This window comes from Balaenoptera physalus (genome assembly GCF_965194825.1).
Source record: "Balaenoptera physalus genome assembly, chromosome: 11".
NCBI lineage: Eukaryota > Metazoa > Chordata > Mammalia > Artiodactyla > Balaenopteridae > Balaenoptera > Balaenoptera physalus.
Genome location: NC_138896.1, coordinates 34,369,185 through 34,393,364, shown reverse-complemented (window position 1 = coordinate 34,393,364; position 24,180 = coordinate 34,369,185). Strand labels below are relative to the sequence as shown.

Here is a 24,180-nt window from a genome sequence, read left to right as displayed (position 1 = left end):
CATATTTGGGGATATCTGCAGGTAATGAGTCCCATCTTCCCAGTATTAAAGTCAGAATTCAAATTTCCAGACTCCTTTGCAGCTAGGATTCACCATGTGATCTGGGCTCTGACTCTCTGATGTTCTCTCCCTCCACTTGAGGTCTGATTCAGAAATGGGTAGTATGAAAAGGTGGGCAGTGCCTGGAGCTTCCATTTCGGCCGACATGGATGACAGCAGAGGCCTCAGCTTTCGGAGGTGGTGGTGAGGTCTGGTTCCCAACTCAGAAGTAGCAGAGGTGGTGGCAGGAGGGGCTGCAGTAAAGTTGAGGTCCTGCTCTCCAGAGCCTGGTAGCAGCAGCCACAGTAACACCAGTTTCCCCCTTTGGGCTGATGCTACCACACAGTTTAGGGCACCATTCTGGAAACTTGACCTCAGTCCTGTTTCTCAGCCCTCCAAATGATTCTTTGTTCTTCAGGGTAAGATCTCCTGTCTGTAATCCCCAGCAAGAGTGGATTCTGTTGCCAGCAGCTGAGAACCCACCTGATGTGCTGGGTGAGCCAGGAACACCTGACTCTAAATCCATGCCTCAGTACCACGCTGCCATCTGAGCCATTCCTGCAGCACAGCGTGTCTGCCTGGGCCTCATCCCCTATTTCCTTCTTAAGTCAGGTGCAGAGAGGGATGGAAGGCAAGTGCTCTTCTCTGACTCCCACCATCCCAGGAGCTTCTAACAGAACAAGAATGCTCTTCTTCACTGAAGTTTTATAACCAACACTTTGTGCAGGGCAGGTGTTCAGCAAATGTTTGATGAATGAATAGACGAGTATACTATAAAGTTATACCCAGCTGGGTCCATAATCCAGACTTGCACTGTCCATCACGGAACCCAGTAGCCAGACATACCTACGGACCACTTAAAATGTGGCTGGTGCTACTGAGGAACTGAATTTTTATTTTATTTCAATTGATTTAAATTTTTTTAATGCATACCTCATTTCATTTTTGGAAAACTTTCAGCTTGTTTAACTTGTGTATGTAAATATACTTTTTCAGCTATAAATTTTATGAAAGCTAAATATAGATCAAATATTTCCAATGAAAATTTAGCACACTTTTGATACAAATCGAGATGTGCTGTAATTGTAAAATACACACCAGATCCCAAATACTTTATGAAAAAAGAATGTAAAATATGCTATTAATAAGTTTTACATTGATTACATGTGGAAATTATAATATTCTGGGTATATTAGGTTAAGCAAAATATATTATTATAACCTGACTTCACTTGCTTCTTTTTACATTTTTTGATGTGACTACTAGAAACTGTAGGCTTCACTATGTGGCTTTCACTGTATTCTGATGGACAGCTTGGATCTGACATTGGCATGAATGTCACTCACAGGCAGATGAGGTCCCAAGGACATGTGTTACCTCTGGGCACTGGAGCCTCTAACCTTGCAGACCTGGACACGACCTTTATTGTTCATTCTCCTCCCGGCTCTAAACACAACAGGTGGAAGTTTAGGCATGGGCTTCTGCAACATGCGTAAGAGAAGTCACAAATTTGGTGTCTTTAGGGACCAGGGAGGTAACCCACCAGGGAAAGGGCTGGAGGTAAGGCCACAAGCAGTGACCACTTGCTCTATTTAAAGGCAATACACAAAGAAAAATCCCCAAGTGCATGTTCCCTCGATCATCTGTGTGCCATCTCTGCACAGGCCCATGAAACAAAAGAGGCCCTTGGAGAGCCTTGAACATGGTCCCTTCATCCCAAAGTAGAGACTGAAACCAGAAGGGAAGAGCCAGGCTAATTAGCACTAGAGTCAGGGCTGACCACTAAGTGTCCCAATGCCCCCGGAACACGCCATCTCTTGGCTTTAGGTGCTGGCAAATGTGTGCCAATCAGGTTTGATTTGAGAAAGGAAAGATCCACCTTACGGGCATCAGGGAGCTTGCCACCTACCTCAAGATATCCAAGACTCCCTTTCCCTGCACTGTGAGCCCATTCTGACGGATTAAGGTGGGGGCCAGAAGGTAGTCCCTCCCATCCTAGAACCCCCCTTCCTCCATGGCTTTTTTTTGGCTGCGTTGGGTCTTTGTTGCTGCGTGCAGGCTTTCTCTAATTGCAGCGAGCAGGGGCTACTCTTCGTTGCGATGCGCAGGTTTCTCACTGCAGTGGCTTCTCTGGTTGCAGAGCACGGGCTCTAGGCGCACGGGCTTCAGAAGTTGTGGCACGTGGGCTCAGTAGTTGTGGCGCACAGGCTAGTTGCTCCGCAGCATGTGGGATCTTCCCAGACCAGGGATCGAACCCATGTCCCCTATGTGGGCAGGCAGATTTTCTTTTCTTTTTTTTTTTTATTAATTTATTTTATTTATTTTTGGCTGTGTTGGGTCTTCGTTTCTGTGCGAGGGCTTTCTCCAGCTGTGGTGAGCGGGGGCCACTCTTCATCGCGGTGCGCAGGCCTCTCACTGTCGCGGCCTCTCCCGTTGCGTAGCACAGGCTCCAGACGCGCAGGCTCAGTAGTTGTGGCTCGCGGGCTCTAGAGCGCAGGCTCAGTAGTTGTGGCTCATGCACTTAGTTGCTCCACGGCATGTGGGAATCTTCCCAGACCAGGGCTCGAACCTGTGTCCCCTGCATTGGCAGGCAGATTCTTAACCACTGTGCCACCAGGGAAGTCCCTCCTTCATGGCTTTTATTCACAATTCCAAAAGACTTGACACTCTTAAAGTGATTTGTTCCAGGGTAGGGAGTAACACAAAATAAAGATGACTCTGGCTGGCATGCAAAGCAAGGAATAGACAATAGGAGGAAAGGGGAAAACTGTACCAGACTCCAGGGGAGAAAGATGCTCTTAGTAGTTCAATCCTGAGCCAAATGAAGAGGGAGAAGGCCAAGGTACCAGCCTGGAGTGGCTGGCAGCCCCCGATGCGGTGGGAGGACTAACAGAGAATGGATGGGGTTAGGGGAAGAGGGAGAGGCGGAGAGGGCCCCACCCTGAAGGCTTGCTTCTAACAGAAAGGGAAGAGAACCTCCCTGATTTACCACGCTGGAAGCACAATCTACAAAATGCTTCTCTCCAGCCGGCCCCCATCAGTACAATTTTTACCACATAAAACCATTCATACCCACATTCAAATTTATCAGTCTGAGCAAAATACAGCTAGTAACAAAGAAAGGCAGTTTCCATATTTTATTATACAATGCTGTTCATCATAGAAAAAGCTTTAATATTTTTTAATTAAATACAGAAGAAATTGTTAGTGTTGCCAGAGAGATCATTTGTCTGCCCTTGAAAAAATTAACAACACCTGTTTGCAAACAAAAGAATTGCTTAAATTGAGTCAAATCCTTTGTTCTCTTTTCAGGACCCAGACTACTGATTTATTTTCTATACAGTGTCTAACACGCAGTAGGTGCTGAATAAAGAGTTGACTGAATGGGATGTTCTTTAATCCCTATCCTCTATTTCCTGACCCTAAAGTGGATCTTGACTCATGGGGTAAAATCCCCACCCATCCATTCCTAGGGTAGACCAGTGTCTCTCAATAGCCTTTGATCCTTAACCGTGGTTTAGAGACACTTACCTGAGGGAAATGACTGAGGATTTCAGAGAAAGAAACACACAAGGGCAGGTACACTAAGTAGGTATAGACAAAAAGATGCTAAGGCCAGGAGTAAAAGAGAGACAGATTCAGGGACGGAGCCACTGCAGGGGCCAGCGACAGCAAAATGAAGTCAGAGAGACTTAAAACTCACACAGTTCAAGATAAAGAGATTAAAAGTTTGGACAACAATAATAATCTTGAAGTTTCTTTTCAGCTTTGATGTTTTATGACAGAGATAATGGCACAGAGAGAGGAAGACAAGGCAAGGATGGGAGGATAAAGAGACAAAGGAAGTCAAAGGAGACAGGTGGACAGCCAGCTATGACTGTCTATCTTTAGATCTGGCCTTGAACCCTTGTCCTGCTCTCACCTCACACCCAGCACGCTGGGCTCCTTGATGACTCAGCACCCCACGCTCACCCGGCTCCCACTGTAAGTCCAGTCACGTCCCCACCTTCCCCCACCTTAAGATCTCACTCTTTGTAAATCATCTCTCCTACATCCTGCATGATGCTTTCTCACTGCTCCAGCCCATACTCAGCTCCCTCCCTTCCCAACTCCTAATGCAGGTACAGTTCATACCACATCCACATCCCCTAACCACAGGGCATGTGCTGCTGGTTTAGTGTTTGCCCTCAGCTCCTACGAGGGCATCTTGGTTCCCACAGGAGAACTGTGGTTTCCACAAGGCTCCAAACCCGACCTCATATATTCCAGGAGTCCCCATGATACCCAGTCCAGTGCCGGGTATCACTAAGTGCTCAGTGAATACTCGTGGACTAACCAGTCCCCAAGGGGTGCCAACAGGGCAGCCTAACAGTCCATTGGTCTATTAAATAGCTTCCCTAAGGCTAGCCACGCTGGGGCCATCTCCTGGGCTCCTGCGCCCCCTGCCGGCCAGGACGGGCTCTGCACGCAGGACGACGTGGGCCGAAAGGGTGGTCCTGACCCGAGGAGGCGTCCGGACTCGCGGTGGCCCCAGGCACCGTCCAAGGGTCCTGATGAGGTCGGTGGGCACAGCCAGGAACTGCAGCTGTTTTCTTCCTAGGTGTAGGGGCACATCCCGGTGGACAGAGCTCCACCCTGCCCGATAGCGGGGCTCTCAGAGCTTCTCATCCAGCTCCAGGCCCTGGTTCTCCTGGGCGACCCAGCAGACCTGGGCTGGGCTATCGCTTTGCGTCCCCTTCAGGTAGTTCTGGATGACGCAGGCGCAGTCCAGCCGCTCCATGATGGTCATGAGGTAGTGCAGCTCCTGCAGGCTGCCGTTCTGCTCCTCAAACAGCTCCAGGATGGCTGCCGCGGGGCTGCGCTGGCAGGACAGGAACCTGGCCGGGAGGGTGCGGGGAGGAGGTGAGGGGGGGGAGGGGCACTACAGGGAGATCCACCCCCTCCCCCAGCTCTGGTCCTCATCCTGCTCTTAACTGCCTTCCAGGGCGCTCGGGATGGTGGGAGGGCCCAGGACTTGAAATCGGAGATGGCCCTGGCTCAAAGCCTACTCCCTCTAGACCTCAGTTTCCTCTTCTTACACGAGGGCTTGGGTGAGCGGACCTCTAAGGTCGCTTCCAACTCTGATGTTCTGTATTTGCCTTCTCTATCCCCCACCCCCAGCCCAAACACACTCTCCCCCAGCCCCCCAGCCCAGGCCCCATCCTACCCATCACTAAGGAAACAGTTGCTCCCAGGCGTGACCCTCCCCTGCTCAAAAACCTTCCAGAGTCTCTTTCACCTACTAACCAAGCCCCTTCCCCTGACTTTCTGGCTTACCCACCACTTGGCCTTGCCCTGTCTTTTCTGACCTTTTCTCCCTGCTCCCATCGTGAAGCTTCCTTCTCACCTTAAACACACCAGACCCACCACCTCCTCTCCTCCTCTCCTCCCGCAAACAGGAAGGTGGATCCCCTACTTCCCCAACACCTGTTTCTGAAGCCCTCATTCCCACCTCCCAGGTGGAGGAGACCATTCTGCATCCCTCAGTTCAGACTTCTGGGCATAGCTCCCACAAGTCTTTATTATTCTTTTTTATTTAATGGAGATATATAGTTGACCCTTGAACAACACCACTTTGAACTATGTGGGTCCACTTATATGCAGATTTTTTCAACAGTAAATACTACAGTGCTACCTGGTCCCTGGTTGGTTGAATCTGTGGAGGCACAACCGTGGATATGGAGGGCCGACTATAAGTTATACTACGATTTTCGACTGCATGGAGGGTCACACTTCTAACTCCCACATTGTTCAGGGGTCAACTGTAATTGACATAAGTCTTCATTATTCTTGCTTCAGCCATTTTGTGTCTCTGTTTTCAACTTGCTATGCAATATGGGATACATACAGTAAGGTCAAAGGAGCACTTGCCTTGATTTTTTTAAGCTCTCTGTATCCCTTACTAGAGGGTGACCTCCTTGGTTCTGGGACCATATCTCATTCATCCTGTATCCCAATGCTTAGCATAGGTTTTCCAGGACTCAGAAGGTACTTGATAAAGGTTTAATAAATGGGTGATTTTAAAATCTACCCTATTTTCCAGATCCAACTCTAGTCCCATCTCCTGGGTGAAGTCTTCCCTGACCACCCGTCATCATCCGGGTGCTGGGGCTTAGCTCAGAATTGGTTTACTGATCTCTCTTGAGACCATGGCTGCGCTGTCCCCACTACTGCTAATGTTTATTGAATTAACCTGTGCCAGGCACTCAGCTACATGCTTTATACACATTATCCTATAGTCTGCCGTTCTGCCCCTCAGGGCACAGTATGTCAAGCACTCAGTATGTACCAATGACTTACGTGTCAACCGATCCATTTTTGAATATTTATTGAACCAATATTTATGTATTGAACACCAGCCATGAGGCAGGCATCATTCTAGGTACCAAGAACACAGTGATAAAATAGAAAGATGTCCAAAGCCTTCCTGTGGAGTCCCTTTCACTTCCCCTGCTCCTCTCCCCTGGCCTTTTCCTCTCTCACCTGCCGTGTCCTCTCCTCTTTGTAGCCATGAGAACGAGGACTGCTTGGCCCAAACCAATGAGATCATTGTCAATGAAATCAACCCTGTTCTGAGAAATAGGGTGGGGAGTAGCCGCTCCCTGACTTTTAAGTCACTCTTTTGTGAATGGTCCAGTCTCCAAGGGGTCCTGAGAACACCCACCCCAGTCCACCCTCCCCCTCTGTGCCTCTTAACGGACCTCATCCCTCTTACCGGATTTTCGTACCACAGAGCCCCAGGTGGGAGGCCAGTCGTCGCCAGTCATTGCCAGTGATGCTGTTTGGCTCCAACAACATCTGCAGCCGCTCGAAGAGCTCTGGGGGCAGCCTGAGGCAGGGGGAAAGGGTGTCCTTGGAGGGGAGGATCAAGAGACCCAGCCTGGTTCCACAGACACCTTAATGCCGTGCTCGCCCTGCAAGCCCAAAGGCAGGAATCCCAAACATCCCCCCGGGCAGCAGCTCAAGCAACCGCCACCTCACCTGTTGCATGGGGGTGGCTGGGTCACAGGGGGTGGCGCTGTCCAGGATTCCTCCTCCGATGCCTGGAATCTGAGGATTTCCATGTACTTGGTCTCCAAGCCCTGAGCCAACAGAGGGGCGGGGAACACACTTAGGGATCATGAGACATCCCTCTGAACCAGAAGCCGGGGCACCCATCTCCATGCCTCGTGTCTCTCCTTCAGCCTGTCACCGGAGACACTTAACCAGGAGACACAGCCCCACCCCAATCAACACCCTCTACCCTCTGCTTCCCCAACCCCACAGCCTTCAGCCTTAAGTTTGCTCAGAGCTCTTTGGGACCTGGGACATGAAGACCAAACAAGGTACATCCTAAGACACCAGGAGAAGTCCTGGGTGGGGTCAAGGGCAGGGGAGGTCATCTAATAATAGAGACATTGAACTTGGGCATACGTGCCCCCTTCCTCCATTCCTCCTCTCCTTGGTTCCTCCTCCCCAAGTGATACCCAGAGGGGTATCTGCCTACTCTCCAGTAAGATGCCACATGGTTCCCCAAAGACTCTCCAATCCTGATTTCTTCATGTCTTCCCTCGGGAGAGTGGGATCTCTAACTCCCATCCCACCTACTCAAGACCCCCTTCCTGGGTCACTCTCCACCTAAAGATACACAGCACCATCTCTCAGATGTAGACAATCTGGCCAGAAAGAAACCACTTCTCTTTGATGCCCAAGTTCCTCCAGGTTGGAAGAAAGGGTTCATGTAGGGTTTGGTTCTTTTACCCTCCTGCTAGATTCATCCAGGGATAGACAGGAGAGTCAAAGATGGAGGGTAACTTGGAGGCCAGGCAGTCCCTGCCCCTGGAAGAATGCCCTCTTCACCGGCTTGATTATGTGATTAGAGCCATACTTCCTAGGCACCAGACCCTCACCCACTTTGCCCAGGACTCCCCCAGGCCCTGCCCTTCCTCTGCCCCTCAGCTCCAACTCACATCCTGGAAGGTGTGCATGGTGACAATGATCTCATTGGTCAGTGCTGAGCAGTCCTCGTTCTCATTGGCTACAAAGAGGAGACGTAGCAGGTGAGAGAGGAAAAGGCCCAGGAGAGGAGAGCAGGAGAGCAAAAGGGACTCCAATGTAAGGCTTTGGAAATCTGAAGCAGCTGCGTAGCCCCCCATCTTTCTCTCTGCAGAGATCTGCTGCGGCCCCTAACCTTTAAGAGAGGGTCTGCAGGCATGGCCGAATGAGGAGCTGTAGGGCTCCAGGGTGACCAGGAGGGGAGAGGAGAGGGCAGGAGGTAGACACGGGGCTCCTGGGCTACCTGCTTTTCTCCGGAAGCAGAAGGAGCGGAAGGGGCACTTTCCATGCCAGATGTGCAGATGGGGAACCAGCTGGCAACTGCTGTCGTCCACGTTCTCCCAACCTGGGGAGGGGGCAGAGGGACAGAGGGCCTCAAGAGGGGAGACTTCCACAAGGGTTTAAGGAGGTCACCCTGTGGCAGGCACTGTGCAGGGTGCTGAGGGGAGGGATGGCGAGGGAGCAAAGGCAGGAGGGTGACTCAAGTGGATGGGAGACCCCAGAGCCTGGGTGGGGACCCTGGGAGCGGTCTTCCTTCTACCAGCACCCAGACTCCTCCCCCCACCTCTCCACCCTCCCCTTCAACCCCCTCCCTCCCATCCACTAGCCCAGGTGCAGCCACGCATGCGCGCCCTGTCCACACCCCACAAACACTCTTAGCCCCACTGTCAATTCCCGCAGCCAACCCACAAAAGAACGAGGGAAAAGAAGACTGGGCCTCCCCCTCCGACACCGGCTCCATCCAGGTGGGACAAGAGAAGCCTCCCGCTCCGTCCCTGCCCCTGCGGGTGCAATGCCTCTCCTCTCGCCACACACCTGGCTCGGCTGGCCTCCCACGGAGGGAGGGACCGGGGCTTCCTCAGCAGAGGGAGGAAGTGGGAAAGCCGGGGCCTCCAAGAGGCAGCAGCAAGAGCCAGAAGGCCCCCTTGAAGCTGCTGCCTGCCCAGGAATCTCAAAAAGAAACTCGAGGCCCCCAGGTTTCCACCACAGGGGAGGCGCAGACCCTTCCCTCCAGCGGGCTCCCCGATGCGCCGTCGCCTGGCCCTGTCCCCCTCACCCTCGGAGATGTATTTGAGTTTCAGGCACTGGTCCCCTCGGGCCCCGGTGAAGTCGAAGAGCTGGCAGGGCCCACGCAGGCGCCCGCCGTGCGGCTGCTCATTGGTTACAGCCCACCGCAGGGCACAGGGTGTGTTGTTGAGGAAGTAGACGCGCAGCTGCAGGTGAGACTGCCCGGGGGCCAGCGGCGAGCAGAACACGGCCAGCTGCAGCCACTTCCGGGCTTCCCTGCTCACAGCTGCCTCCAGCACACAGGTGTAGAGGCTGCGGGGAGAGACGGTGACAGGGACCGTGCACAGTGGGGCAAGGGAGGCTGGGAGACCATCCCACCTGCCACCGGGCTCCCACCGCACCAGGGGCCGCTGTGCGGGCTCCCAAGGAGGCGAGGAGAACATTCCAGGGTATGTAGGGAAGAACTGGGGTGGAGGGGTCGGCTAGGGGGAAGGGACGTGAGTCATGGCACAGTGACTGTCCCTGGGTCGGGAGAAGAGCCAGCATGGGAAAGGAAGACACTGGGCTCAGGGCCACCATGCATGGCCCTGCTCTAGTCAGTGGGTGGCAAGGAGACTGGGAGGCAGGGGGACCTAAGACCCTAGAGAGACATAGCTAAGGACAGGCGTGCCATGGGCTAGAGTCTCAGAGAACTGGAGGGGCAAAGTGCCCTAGACAGCTTGGGGACAGTCCTGACCAGGGGCACAGGGAAGAGACAGACAATTTTAGAGACAGAAGTGGAGATGGGACAGGCCCCATCTAGACACAGGACCAGGGTTGGGCCAGACCCTTCTAGACAGGCAGAGGGACCACGGTGGGACGCACGGTTCTGGATGGGGTTGGAGCAAGATAAGCTGCCATAGGCACCAGGACAGAGGGACTGGGGAAGGACAGGGGGATACGGGGTTTGCAGGCCATCTTGGACAGATAAAGGGGCAGACCCCTACAGAGAGGTGACGATCAGGCAGACAAAGAAAGCGGGCAGGAAGTACAGGCTGACGGGCTGGTGCCTACCTGAAGTGGGAGAGGTGGATGCGACATTCATCCCGGGAGGTGTGGTCTCCTGGCCGCCCCAGCGGCTTCCAGGCCTTGGCGTCCAGCAGGGTCGTGTTGCTGCTGTAGGTACGGGCTTGGCTGGGCTGCTGGGCACAGTGCTTGAAGGTGAGGGTGCAGGGCTTCAGGAAGGAGGCCCCATGGGGGCCACATGCCACCACGGGGCTCACCAGCCCCTGGGCTCGGGACAGCGACGGGGCGTCTGACAGATCCCACACCAGGATCAGTGCCACCCGCTCCTGGCGGCCCACAGACACAGCACCTGGGGAGGGGGAGAGCTGAGATTGGCCCAGCAGGCAGGCACAGCCCTGCGGCAGAGGAGGCCAGGACAGAGTGGGAGAGGAGGTGGGGCGGGAGCCCAGGAGCGGGCGTGCAGCAGGGCACTGGAGAGGCAGTGTGGAAGGAGAACAAGGTGATTGTGACTGACTTGGGATGTGACCCTGAGCAAGTCGCCCCCTTCTCCAAGGGCTGCTGCCAGCTCGCTCAGGGCCTTGTGTGAATTTGCAAAAGGTGCTCTTCCTCCAGACATTTTACTTCCCTTTATGGGAGAATCATCATAACACACTGTTCACTAAAACAAGGCCCTTTACCTCCACCTGCCACAAAACTGTCGTAAAAAATATGTAATATATCCATCTTTGGAGTCAAGAACGTCATACTAAACATATAAGCAACTTTCAAAATTATGAAGATGTCTCTGAATGGTGCTCCCTTGGAGTTGGTGCCCTTGTCCAATGTGCAATGTGAACAACTGTACGCTGAGAAGGAAGCTGGGTGCTGTTACCTGGCGGGATGAGCAGGGAAATGCCCGTATCCTGGAGCATCAGGCAGCCACCGCGGTGGTCCACCTCTCGAGCCGAAAACACCAACAGCTTGTGCATCAGCTGTCGGATGACAGTCTGGCCTTGGGTGGGCGTGTGCAGTTCCTGGTAGAAGGCAGCTATCTCCTGCAGCGAGGCTGGAGGGCCCTCCGCAGAGGACTCACTTTCAGGTAGGGGAGTGGGATGGGAGGCTGGCTCCTCTTGGCTCTCCAGCTTCCAGCAGGTGCCCAGCAGCCGGCGAGGACAGCGCCATTGAAGGCACTGGGCCAGAAGGACAGCACTTGCCACTGGAACCCCCACCAGCAGTAGGAACTGGGCGGGTTGGAAGGAACTCTCATGGGAGCACATCCGCCTGGTCACTTGATGCTGCCGGTTCCCCTGCACCCCTGTGCCAGCCGAGGCCAAGGGCCTGGGGAGAAAAGAGGTCAGTGTCAGGTAAGCCTTTTCAAGGTCGTGGAGGCTAAGACTTGACTTCTAAGCAGCTGCAATGAAGGATCAAATTGTCTTCATCCCAGCGCACCCATGCACCCCGGTCAGATCAATTTCTTTAACGGAAATTAAAGAAATTAATTTCTTTATTAGTTTCTCTCCCTCTCTCCCTCTCTCTCTTCCTTAAGAAACTGCCATGGCTCCCCATGACCTAGTACATCAAATTTCTCTCTCATGAGACAGAAAGAGCTTGGGTTTGGAGTTAGAGAATGTGAGTTCAAATGCCACCTTGGTCACTATGTTTGTGAGCTTGTCCTATTGTTTAATGTGCCTCAGTTTCCTCATCTGTCAAAATAGCTCCCTTGATCTACATGGGCTCACATAGGAAAATCTTAAAGTAGAAAAGCAAGTCACAAAGAGCTAGACATCCTCTGATCTCATTAATGTAAACAACAAAACTATATACAACTGTAGATACATATTTATGGGTGTATAGATATAAATGATAGAGAAAGGTCTGGAGCAGTGCTCTGTAATAAAGATATAACGTGAGCCACAGATGTGCTTTTAAACTTTCTAGGGGCCACATTAAAAAAGTAAAAAGAAACAGGAGAAATTAATTTTGATAATATATTTTATGTTACCCAATATATTCAAAATATTATCATGTCAACAGGTAATCAATATAAAATTACTGGGATATTTCACATTCTTTTTTTCATACTAAGTCTTCGAAATCCATGTGTATTTTACACTCACAGCACATCGCAATTGGGCTTCTCTCTACTTCAAGGACTCAGTAGCCACATGTGCTAGTGATTCCTGCCTGGGACGTGCAGGTCTGGGAGGACACACCCCAAACTATTCCCATTGGTCATTACTGAAAGAGATGAAAAATTGGGGAGCTGGAAGGTGTGAAAGAGGACTTTCTATTTTCTTAAACTCTTTTCTCTGTACTCTTTGAATCCCCCCACCAAGCGTGTCTGTATATTAACTTTGTAATTCTTTTTAAAAACGAATAAAAGTGAAAAAAAAAGCCTCTCAGAGTGATGGTGAAGATGGCATGAGATCATGTGGAAATCATTCTGTAGATGATAAAACCCTGTCCAAATATGTTTGTTTATTTATGCCCCTCCTTCTGCCAGAAAGGTTGGAGCGTAGTTCACAGGGATATGTAAAATACAAGAGTAACAAAAGTTAAAAGTGGAAGCAAAAAGAGAAAGAAAACCAAAGGTGGGGGCCTCCGGTGAGGCTCACCTGGTTCCCAGCATCAGACTGGGGCCTTCCAGCAACTTTCCCGTGAGGATGTCAGCTCTTCCCCAGGCCCTTCAGAATCCACTGCCTCCCCCTCCTACTTTCCCTCTTCCTCCCTTAATTTCCAACACCTCCACCCTCAGGCAAGACCAGGCTCCTCACAGCTCATTAATTCTAGCCTCTGGCCTTTGGTCCTGCTGTTCTCTGTTTCATGCTCTCCTCACCTGCCTCATCTACCTGCCTGGACCCCTCCTGCTCAGGAGTAACTGCCATCCACCGTCCCGGCCCCCACTCACCAGCCCTTGACAGTCTCGCCCTCTGAAATCTCTCACCGCTGCCTCCCACCATACTAAGTAACTCTTGACCATATGCTGTCACGTGTGGCTTTCCCACTCAAATGAACAATTTCTGAGCACCAGCTGTGGACCAGGAACTGTGGGAAGCTCAGTCCTGCCAACAATGATGTCTTATTCGGCTCTCATGGAGCTTCTGAGGGCATGGGATTCATTTACTCCGAGGCTGAGTTCTGTGAGACACCATATCCTCCTTCAAAGTCGCCAGGGTCCCCATGGTTGATTCACTAGGATCTGCACTAGTGAATCATCCCTTCACTTATGCCACCCACCCAGAGCTGAGGCCTTGCCCCAAGCCTCCTGCCCCTTCCTTGCCCAACTTCTTCCTTCCTTCTCAGGGCCCATGAAACCTAAGCCCCCTTCCCATCTCCCCCGCCAATCCCCAACAGGGGCCACAGCTCCTCTGTATTGTCAGGATGGAGCACTGGGGCGGGATCTGTTTCCCCCAGTGTCCTCATTGAAAATGTAGACAAGAAGGGAAGGCGTGGCATTGCTCCCTTGGCCTTAACATGCAACCCTGCAGACCGTGCCCCTGGCTGGGGACACAAGTGAAGTAAGTGAGCCGGCGATGCCTGAATCTGGTGGGGATGGGGGTCGGAGCCGCAGACTTCCCTTTACGTCCCATCCAATCCTTTCGGTCCTTCCATAGTAAAGACAATTGGAATTATAACTGTAATAATAATCGCTAACATTCACGGAGATTTGCTGAGCCAGTGTGTTAAAGCGCTCTACGTGGCCTAGCTCATTTGATGCTCACAGCAGCTTTATGAGCTAGCTTTTATTTTTATCTCCATTTCCCAGATAAGGAAACCAAGTTATCTCCCCCAGGGAGGACAGAGGGTAGATTATTAAGCTACAACTGAAAGCAGAAGGGAAGGATGAGCAAAGATGACAAGAGCTTCCAGAAACACTCCCTTTCTCTCCCTGCCCCTTCTTTTTCCCCAGGGTCTCTTCGTTTCCACTTCTAGAGGAAATGAAGTTAGAAGAGAAAGAAACAAAAATAAATACAAGGAAAAATAAACATAAGGAACTAAAGGCACATCCTTGGTGCCACAACGAGTGATGCCCCCCCAACCCCCTGCCCACCAAGGCACCAGCAGCAGGGGATGGGCCAGCTTTCTTTCTTGGGAAAGAAAGGAGGGGCTTTCCCTATTTCTATAGCAACAACCTTTCCAGGGCTTCCAAAGACCAGAGTCCAAATCCCCTCCACCCCACTGGGTGGCGCAGAAGAGTCCCCTTGCCCAACCTTCCAACCTGGAAGGCCTCTCACAGGGGCCCATTCATTACCTGGCCGGAAGCAGGTTAACTCGTCCCCCAGCTCAGCCCCGCTTCTCCCAGGCTGACAGCTCTCCAGGCTGCATTGGCCCTCACTCCATTCTCCCCTTTGCCCCAGGAAGGGGAAGGGTCCCAAATCTATTAGCACAGCAACCAGGTAAATGCAGACGGAAGCCTCCCAACCCCATGGCTGACCCTTTATTACCCAGGCCTCTGGTTTGTCTTGCCCCAGACCCTTGATCATGCTGGGTAGCACTTCCCCAAGATGAGGGTCCTTTAGGATGCTGCCATCACCTGTCCCTAGGGAGTTGCCTCCTCCAGCACAAGGATCCAGGCTCCTGCTGCAAAGCTCTGCTCATATCCTTTAAGGAAACTCTCAACCCTTCTCCCACGTCACTGGTTCTTATTGTGTCTACTCCTTGAAAGATCTCCAATTACTGAAGTACATAAAAGGTACCAGGATGGATGAGTCCAAATCTAAGTCATGGGCAGCATTCATCAGCATAGTTTATATTTCCATAGTGCCTCCCCTTGGTCCTCACACCCACTGGGCAGTGGCCCTCTCCCAAGCCCCTTCCGCCTCTCCTCCTCCAGCACAGGGTCTCCACACTCCGCCAGGCCCAGCTGAGCTGGCCTGGCTCCTCCCCTGAGCCCCAGGTGGCCCCATCGCAACGCTCACCCCACCCCCAGCTGCCCCAGGGGGTGTTCACATTACCGTGTAGGTGCTCCCAGAGGCTGCCGGCTTTTCCAGGAACAGTAGTTCCTTCTCTGAGAGAGAGGTCAGCCAGACCCCGTCGCCAAGCCAGCGGACAAGTGGAGGTGGGCGGGGAATCCAGGCAGCAGTGGCCTGGCACTTCCCGCTTCCCGGCAAAGTCCTGCCTCTCAGCTGCCCTAAGGAGGGGTGGGGAGTCTATCCCTGTCTATTGGCAAAGTCCAGCCAGGGTGAGGCAGGATCGCAGGAGTCAGAGGACTGGGTCTAGTACTAGGTCTAGGACTAGTAGTCTAGGTCTGGAAGGGAGGGGACAGAGGGAGACAACCTGGGTACAGGTGAGACCTCTCTAGAGTGCCCTCTGCTGGTCAGTGGCTGTCCCCCGCCAGAGACTATTAAAACGGCACAAGGTAAGAGGAACCCTAACCAGGGCTTCTCAAACTATAATGCGCACGAACCACCTGAGCGACCTTGTTAGAATGCAGGTTCTGATCCCGTTGGTCTGGGGTGGGGCCTAAGGTTCTACATCTTAGAAACCCCCAGGTGATGCCACTGCGGCCTGTCCAGGGGCTTAGACAATACCTAGTTCTATACCCTTCCTGCACAGATATGATGGTGGAGGCACCGAGTTAATGACCCACAGCTACTGGTGGCATTGGGGCACAGCCGTATCTGCTCCCTACCCAGTGCTCTTTCCACTGCCCACAGGGATGCTGCCACTTGGGGGAGAGTTGAACTTCAGGCCGTTTGCCAGCCTGGTCCTTCCGTTGACACTCTGCCACTGGAATGAAAGCTCCCTGTGCAGAGGGATGTTTTTCCAGCCATTTGCTCTGTATCCTCAGCTCTCAGTACAGCCGAATCCAAAGTAGGTGTTCAATAAAGATTTGAATGAATGAATGGGCCAACTGAGAGAAAAGGGGAGGCATTTTGGATCCAGACTGCCAACACTGAACCCAGTGACCCACCTGCTGGCTGTGTAATCGTAGGCTAGTTGCTCAGCCCCTCTGAGCCTCACTTCCCTTGCCTGTCAAATGCACATAATAATATTTACTTTGCGAGGGATAATGATGGTCATTACTGAGCTAATAAATATAAAGTGCACACCACGAAATGGTTACTCAGTAAGTGGTAACTTGTCACTGTGGTCTGGCCTCCCGCAGCGGAGGTCACTCCCCCAGCCCTGAAGTGATCATCTCCCATGGAAAATAAGTAACTGCTTCTGCTTTCGTCTTAGTTAACGATTCTCTAGCCTCTTGTCCCGGACTGCCACCCCCTCCCCTGGGCTGCCTTCCCTGGGAGAAGGGGATAAACACCTCCCAGGGGTGCCCAGGTCCCCAAAGTGGAGAGATGGGGCAAAGGAATGGTGGAGAGCAGCCAGCCTGGGGAGAGGACCTCATGTCTAAAGGACAAGCAAGGAAGAGGTGCTCAGAACTTTGATAGGAATGAAGAGCGGACGTGTTGGACTTTGCTGGACAAAGGTCTGTCTGAGTCACACAGGAGGCTGGCTGCCTTTTCCTCTGAGTCATGAGGTTCTAGGGGTTTGTGAAACAACTGTCAAGCTCAACTCCAAGCCAACTAGCAGGCAATAACCAGGGGCTGTGTCCATGTCTCATGAGATCATTTCCGAAGCTGGTGCTTGCCTCACTGGGGACAGCCCCAGTTACAGCCCCAGTTCTGGGGAAATCTGAGGGTCCCCACCACCACTATGGACACAAAGCTGGTTCATGGGATGCAGCGACTACAGGCATGAGTAGTCTGGCAGCCTGGGGCTCAGCTGTCGCAAGGGGTCCGGGTCCCACAGCACCAAAGCCTCAACAGTTCCATCAAGGGGACTCCTCCAGAGGCCGGGTCTAGAAGACCAGGGCATCCCCTGCTGAGAGGAACGCTTCCGGGCCATGCAGGCAGCAGCCTGGACTCCCCAGCCAGTGTCTCCACCCTTGTCACTGGAGAAGGGCAGGCCAGCTAGGAGCCCCACTCCACCCTTCTCCCCATCCCCCACCCTCCTCTGCCCTCCACACATCTTACATCCCCAGCACTCAGTCTGGGAGGTATGCTGCCTGAGGTAAGGAGAACACAGGCCTGGGAATAAATAAAGGGGCGCCAGGAGTTGGGAGGACAGGAAAAAGGGAAGGGGGGTCAGGGGGAACCTCCAACACTGGATAGAAAAGTAGAAAACACAGACATAGAGACACAGGAAGGCAGAAGGTGAAAAAATGGACAGTGAGAAGCAGAGAAAGATAAATAGAAAGATGCACAGGCAGACAGTGTGGTTCTCCCTGTCTCCAGAACCTCCAGGAAATGTTCACGGACCCTTGACAGGAAAGGATGGAGTAGGCAGTCACTCCAGACACTGAGAATAACCACATTTTTTTTCCTTCTAATCCTGTCAGTCATGGGGAGGAGGCTGAAATATCACAGGCGAATGAGAAGCATGGTATTGGGTGGGGGCCTTGGTTGGAGGAGGGTCTGTGCATCATCTTACATGCAAAGGACATGCAAAGCAACATGCAAATGAGCATGGCAGTGTTTTAATCAAAGACCAAGCAGTGGTTTCCTTGAGAAGTCAGGCCACAAAAAAATCTGGGTGGTTGTGTTTGTGGCCCCAACCCTCTGGAAGCAGAGAGATGGAGGGGGAACCTCCCCCAGCTCCCGAGGGGAAGATGAGAACTTTGGAGAAAGGAATCTACAGTGTCACTCAGCTGAGTTTGCATTTGGGCGGGAGCTCGAGCAGGGTGGGCCCCTGGGGTTTGCTGGTCTGGTATAGCGAGATAAGCCCGGGGCAGTTGGGCAGGCCGGTTCTGGACTAGAAAAGACCCCCAAGGATCTCTGGCTCCTGCCTTCCAAATGTGGTTCTTCCAGGTTGGTTATGTCAGCTTGGTTGAGTTCAGTCTGAGACACTGTCCCCATCAAGGGCTTGCTATGTACCTGGCCAAGTGCCACCCACTGAGAGAGGCACAAAAGACGGGCCTACCTGGACCTGAGATCCAGGAGTCAGACACACGTTGGGGGAGAGGAGTCTTTCACTAAGAAGCAGTTATCAATACTAGACAGTACGCTCCCAGTGCCAAATAAGCAGTGTGGAGAAAGGAAGTCCATGGAGGGTGGAAAAGGGGGAAGGTAGTGTGGGCTCAGAGGAGGAAGATGTGGCTCACCCAGTGGGGCCTCTATGAAAGATAGATGGAAAGATGCACAGGCAGATGGGCTGGTCAGCCCTGTCTCCAGCACCTCCAGGACATGTTCACGGACACGTGACAGGAAAGGACGGAGTAGGCAGTCACTCCAGACACTGAGAATAACCACATTTTTTTTTTTTCCTTCTAATCCTGTCAATCATGGGGAGGAGGCCCAGGCCAGGCCTATGAGGGGCCCAGGCCAGGGAAGAGTGTCAGGTAGGAGGAGACAGACGGGCAGACACGGGGAAAGGACTAGGAGAAGGCTACCATCAGTGTGTTCTCTCCCTCCCCAGACTGTACCTCCTCAAGGAGAATGTGGCCTCAAGGGGCCGCCTTTGTGGCCCTGCCCCTCCTGGGGCCCACCCTGGTCTGGCTGCTCACCCATCACTGGATGTCTGGTTGGTGTGACAGCCTGAGAAGGCTGCCGTGGTGCCCATCCCACAGAGTCTTGCTGCTGGTGTGGACAGCCATCTACTCTATCACAGGGTGAGTGTCTGTTTCTCATGCCCTGGGGTGGGAACAAGTCTCCTATCCCTGAATTGCTGCCGTACACTGACCTCTAAAGGGATGGTACCTCATCTTGCCTCTTCTGGGGTGTCCCCTCTGTGCCTACCTCGGATTCCAACCCCTCCCTCTTCCTCTCCCCTCTCCCAGTATCCCCATCCCTTCCCCCACCTCCCCCCCGCCCCCGGCCCTCAAATGATGCCTAGACCCACTTACCCCGATTTCAGCCCACAAGGATTCCCTCTTGGTAACCGAAAGGCCCTAAGCCAGAGGGCTTTCTCCTTTTACCATAGGACACCCTCCTCCGAGCGTTGCTGCCACCATCTCTCCACAGATATGCCTCCTACCTGGTGTGGAAGGACCTGGGAGGGGGCTTTGGGCGGCCCCTGGCCCTGCCCCTCGGCCTCTATGCTGTGCAGCTCGCCATCAGCTGGACTGTCCTGGTTCTCTTGTTCACAGCCCACACCCCCAGTCTGGTAAGGCGCCAGTGATCAGCAGTGGAATAGGGTAGGGGAAGATGAGGCCACCAGGCCCCAGAAGCTGATAGCACAGCAGGTCAATCAGGTGTGGGCAGGTTGGGCAGACTTCTCTGAGCTTCCGTGGCATGCACAGAGCACTGGGAACTTGGCTCGCTAGTTCCAGGGTGCTGCAGAAAGGTCGAGGGCCGGTTCCCAGGGCAGCCTGCCTGACCGCCCTGCCCCTGCCCAGGCCCTGCTGCACCTGCTGCTGCTCTTCGGGCTGGTGGTGAGCACGGCGCTGATCTGGCACCCCATCAACAAGCTGGCTGCCCTGCTCCTGCTGCCCTACCTGGCCTGGCTCACCGTGGTTTCTTCCATCACCTATCGCCTGTGGAGGGACAGCCTTTGTCCAGAGCACCAGCCCCAGCCCACGTGGGAGAAGAGTGACTGAGGCAGGGGGCAGGGGAGAGGAGGGAGGGCCAGGGTGGGGATAGAGGAGACCTCAGGCAGGGCTGTGGAGCTAGGGTGGGGACAGTGGGGGGTGGGGAGGTGGCAGGGCTTGATGAGTCCCTGAAGGTGACTCGCTCCAATGTGGCCACTGTCCTAGGTCCCCTGGTGCCACTTTCCATTAGGATTCAGAGACATGGGAAAGGAAGGAAACTTATTTCACACTTAATATAAAATAATAAATTCTGTATTAATAAGAATTAATTTAGTAGTATCACTAAATAAAATCCTAACTATCTTTGAGGGTATGATGTGAAATGTATACTTGAGTGTATGAAGTCCAGGGCTGCAGGGTGGGAATAGACGTGTCTGTACATCTGTGTGCATGTGCACACGTGAATGAAGGTGTGAGCGCACGTGTGGGAAGAGTGGGCACACCATTTCTGTTCACATGCCCTCACAAACCTGACCCCAAAATTTAGGACTTGGATTTTTTTTAACAGATTTTTTTTGGGTCACACTGCAAGGCTTGTGGTATCTTAGTTCCCCAACCAGGGATCGAACCCTAGCCCGCTGGCACAGAAAGCGGCAAGTCCTAACCACTGGACCGCCAGGGAATTCCCAGGACTTAAATTTTTAATTACCTGAAAAGTAAAGTGTTTTTGAAAAGTTACAGAAAATCAAAACCAAAAAGTAGATAAAGTAAAAAAGTATACCAATTCCACTTGTCAAGCTATATATTATATTGATTATATATTTTGTATTATGTATCATATATAAATATAAATATATATTATGTATCACATATAAAATATTATCTAGTCTACATTATATTAATTTTATTTAATTAATTTATTTTAATTACTATATTATATTAATTTCACTAATAACAGTATCATAGTATATATTATGGTTCTATGATATATTATACATTATATTTGTCATATGAAGACCTTCTGTCATTATCTCTGATAAGATTATAGATCTTTTTTATTTTTGTTTTCATATACTCTTATACTATTAGTTTTTTACATCAATTAATTATTACTGTAATAAGAAAAACTGTTGAAAAAGGAGAGATGTAAGCCTCGGTGCTGGCTAGTGAATTCAGAAGGAGCTTCTTGTCCAACCTTCTCTCTTACTTCTCTTTCTAAATTTTCTTATTGGCTTTTTTATTTTCCTCTCTTCCCTCTTCTTGTTTTCCTCTCCTCTTGTCTCAAAGCCCTGATGGTGGCAAGAAGTGACTGCCCCGAGGCTGGCTCCCCAAATCTTAAACAAGGCCAGCTGGAAGGCCCCAGCGCCTTGCGGAAGGAGCTTTGAAAAATACCAACCAGACTCTCTAGGGAGGGGCTTGGGCATCAGTGTTTTTAAAACTGCCAGGACCCCCTCATGTGCAGCCCACCTGAGAAACACTGCTGAGGGTGTCCCAGAGCCATCTGGGAGCTTATTAAAAATGCGTATTCCTCGGACCCCACCCAAGACCTAGGAATCAGAACTTTTGGGGTGGGCTCCAGGCATCTTTAGATTTAACAAGCTCCCAGCACTTCAGTCAGCTGCTCGCTGAAATTTGAGAGCTCCAGGCACGGATGGTCTTTCAGGGCCTTTTTTTTTTTAGAAATTCACGTTCTTTTTTTTTTTTTTTTTTTTAATTTATTTATGACTGTGTTGGGTCTTCGTTTCTGTGCGAGGGCTTTCTCTAGTTGTGGCAAGTGGGGACCACTCTTCATCGCGGTGCGCGGGCCTCTCACCATCGCGGCCTCTCTTGTTGCGGAGCACAGGCTCCAGACGCGCAGGCTCAGTAATTGTGGCTCACGGGCCCAGTTGCTCTGCGGCATGTGGGATCTTCCCAGACCAGGGCTCGAACCCGTGTGCCCTGCATTGGCAGGCAGATTCTCAACCACTGCGCCACCAGGGAAGCCCAGGGCCTTTTTTGCTTTGACAACCTTTGGTTCTGTGAGCTGAGTTCTGGGTCTGGAACCAAGGACCACACAGGGGGAATAGCCAGAGGACATCATCATTTGAGAAGGAGACTGGCTGTTCCTGGAGCTCACCAAGTGAGGACAAGCGAGAAGGAATCTGCATCCTCCCCGCCTCCACTAAGGGCGTGTTCTGCCCAGCTGGGCACATCGGTCACTGGCATTCCTGGAGGGCACGCATAGTGTCCCACCCACCTCTGTGTCCCCAACCCCAGAGCAGCACAGAGCACAGAGGAGGTGTTCATATATCTTTGTTGATTGGTTGATTGAATAAATGAACACGTGATCCCATTAAAAGACAATGCCGACCAGCACCCCACCAACACCTACACCCCACTCTGGACCAATTGAAAAAGCCTCTCTCTTGGGGGAGGGAAAGGCATTAATAGTTGTTGAAACTTCTCAGGTGGTTCTAATGTGCGGGCACATTGAGAACAGCTGCCGTGGGGCGTTGCTTCTCAAAGTGCGGCCCAGTGACCTCCTGGGGCCCTTGTTGATGGCCTGGACTCCAGCCTGGCTCACAGACTCACGGAATCAGATCAACCTGAGGAATGCGGGCCATAAGGTACGGTGGTTTGCAGTTCCAGCCTTGGAGACGGACCAACTTGGGCTTGGATATTGACCCTGTCATTAACTGGTAACCAGGTACAACTTACTTCACTGTGCTTCATTTTCCTCGTCTGTAAAATGGGGACCTCAGAGAATTCGGGGTAAGAGTAAATGTGTGTGGCACAGAGGAGGTGCTCAATAAATGTTAGCTGTCCTAGGAGGGGACCCCGGGAGGCCACCTGTTTAATGAGCACCCATGGTTCTGATTCACACTGCGATGGGGACCCACCCTGCTCTGAGACCGCGGAAGTACTTCCCAGACTTCCTAAGGGCCGGGAGAGTGAGTGACCTTCCCCGCAGGTCTGTGGGCCAGCCTGACCAGTGTTACACACACAAAATGATGGGCTCTTTATCTTACACATTCACATGGATTTTGACTTCCCCTCAATCAGCTTTTTTAAAGCTTTTAGTTAAATTGATAACGCCATTGATCCAGGTAACTGTTTTAAATTTATAAATGTATAAATACTGATCGAGGACAGGCTCAGGAGCCACACTGCACGGATTCTTATCCTAGTTCCACTGAAACAAGTCTACACCCCAGAAGTATTTGTCATTGTCATTACCATCACCATCTCATGTAGGCATTACAGATACTTGCTACCACATTTTATTCACGTTGCCAACTAATTCTAGAAATTAAACTGGCCCTCCGAGAGGATGCACCATGCCTGTCATGTGACTATGACCTCTGCAGGGCAAGCTGATACCACAAGTCCTGGGGTCCAGATGCCTCTAGTTTGGGATATTGGCCCTAGAAGGAAGCTTGATTTGGGCAGTGTCCCAAGCCCTGGAATAGCATGACTGCCTGGCACAGCTTCCTGGCTTTGTGCCAAAACAGCTGGAAAGGGCAGGATCTCCAACCCCAAACTCTTATCCTCCGACCCCAAAGTCATCCTTAAAATCCCCCTCAGCACCAGCTCCTTGGTTCCTGAGTGCGAGCCTCTAATCCTCCAGCCCCCCCACCTGCCTGGCCTCTTGCCCTTCCTCTACCCCGCCTCCCAGTTCTGAGCCCGGTTTGGAGTACACACTGCCCTCAGCCCTTCCTCTCCTGTTACCTAGAGTTGTGCCCAAATCGAATCGGAGCTGCCTTCTCTCTTTGCCAGATGTGTCCCGGGATTCCACCGTCCAAGTCACGTGTGTGTGCTTCTGTGTCCTTGGGCAGTGTTTTTCCATTTGCCTCTGAGTGGGCACCTGGTGTCTGAATATGATTCACTCGGTGGGTAGGGGAGAGACAAGGCCTTCACCAGTGTCTGGAGAGGTGGGGAGCAGCTCCAAGTGAAATAGCAACCCCAGGAGGCAGTGTGATGTCTCATTCTACTGTATCCTAGTTCCCTCTTTTCTCCCCTGATCCCTTCATTCTTCTTCCTTTTGCCAATGTCTGCAGAATGGGGATACATAGGGGCAGGTGAGGTGGGCAGAACGGTAGGCGTATGTCCAGTGGATAAACGTTGGGCAGCTGGGCTGGGAGGCAGGCAGAGTGCAGCAAGTGTTTTCTCTGTGCATCTGTGGTCCCTCTTACCTACGGGCAGGTAGAGGTGATGCCCTAGTGGAGGCGTAAGGCCCCCGAGTACTATCAGGCCCGGGCCAGGGCTCCAAAGTCTTGCTTCCCTTGTGGTGGCCACCATCCATTCTATCTCCTGGGGTTTCCCTGCACTCCAAGCCCAGTATCAGAGTCTTCCCAGAGATCCCTTTTCCTGTTGTTCCAGAAAACAAGCACAAGACCCTTTTGTTTTAAAGATTTATTGCTGATCCTCATCAGTGACGAACTAGTTACCCATCCAAACAAAGCCTGACTTTGGGGGATCCACTCAGATCTGGACCACCCCTGTCACATCCATCCTCAAGCAGAGTCCACTGAGGCCCCTTCCCCCTACCTAGATTTCAAGGACCCTTCATAACAGAGGTCCCCTCTTCTGGCGTGGGAGTTAGGAGAAGCCCTCTTTGTCACGCCAGGAGC

At 52.1% G+C, this 24,180-nt stretch overlaps 2 protein-coding genes across 11 annotated transcripts in view; one reads left to right on the top strand and one right to left on the bottom strand.

The window, feature by feature from the left end:
* Positions 1-904: 904 nt before the first annotated feature.
* The window catches only part of UNC5CL (unc-5 family C-terminal like), a 28,157-nt gene continuing 4,881 nt past the window's right edge, over positions 905-24,180 (bottom strand). Inside the window, exons 1-9 of one of the 3 annotated variants that reach the window (XM_082414916.1) lie at positions 15,060-15,146; positions 10,997-11,442; positions 10,174-10,474; positions 9,170-9,432; positions 8,357-8,458; positions 8,028-8,095; positions 7,060-7,160; positions 6,794-6,907; positions 905-4,916 (exon numbers count right to left, since the gene is read on the bottom strand). In XM_082414916.1, coding sequence (XP_082271042.1) covers positions 4,694-4,916; positions 6,794-6,907; positions 7,060-7,160; positions 8,028-8,095; positions 8,357-8,458; positions 9,170-9,432; positions 10,174-10,474; positions 10,997-11,381 — 1,557 coding nt within the window. In that variant the 5' untranslated portion in view covers positions 11,382-11,442; positions 15,060-15,146 and the 3' untranslated portion in view covers positions 905-4,693. Of the gene's footprint in view, positions 4,917-6,793; positions 6,908-7,059; positions 7,161-8,027; positions 8,096-8,356; positions 8,459-9,169; positions 9,433-10,173; positions 10,475-10,996; positions 11,443-14,638; positions 15,024-15,059; positions 15,147-24,180 lie in introns of those variants that run through there. The other 2 variants (XM_082414915.1, XM_082414917.1) reach the window with 2 other exon arrangements.
* Positions 14,413-19,943, top strand: TSPO2 (translocator protein 2). Of its 8 annotated transcripts, none has more exons than XM_082414948.1 (5): positions 14,413-14,501; positions 15,762-15,918; positions 18,520-18,712; positions 19,065-19,206; positions 19,439-19,943. In XM_082414948.1, exons 2-5 carry the CDS (start codon positions 15,840-15,842, stop codon positions 19,637-19,639), a joined length of 615 nt encoding a protein of 204 aa, XP_082271074.1. In that variant the 5' UTR covers positions 14,413-14,501; positions 15,762-15,839; the 3' UTR covers positions 19,640-19,943. The 8 variants fall into 8 exon arrangements, with proteins under 8 accessions (XP_082271074.1, XP_082271079.1, XP_082271076.1 ...); XM_082414950.1 differs by lacking the exon at positions 14,413-14,501 and adding an exon at positions 15,180-15,463; XM_082414953.1 differs by lacking the exon at positions 15,762-15,918 and having other exon boundaries at positions 14,458-14,501.

What these genes read in the sequence shown, in the direction of transcription:
- TSPO2 (XM_082414946.1), top strand. Translation starts at nt 16,949, where the DNA reads ATGCAGGCAGCAGCCTGGACTCCCCAGCCAGTGTCTCCACCCTTGTCA. An exon ending in GCCATCTACTCTATCACAGG is followed by an intron (nt 18,713 to 19,064) that starts GTGAGTGTCTGT and finishes ATCTCTCCACAG; the next exon opens with ATATGCCTCCTACCTGGTGT. An exon ending in CAGCCCACACCCCCAGTCTG is followed by an intron (nt 19,207 to 19,438) that starts GTAAGGCGCCAG and finishes GCCCCTGCCCAG; the next exon opens with GCCCTGCTGCACCTGCTGCT.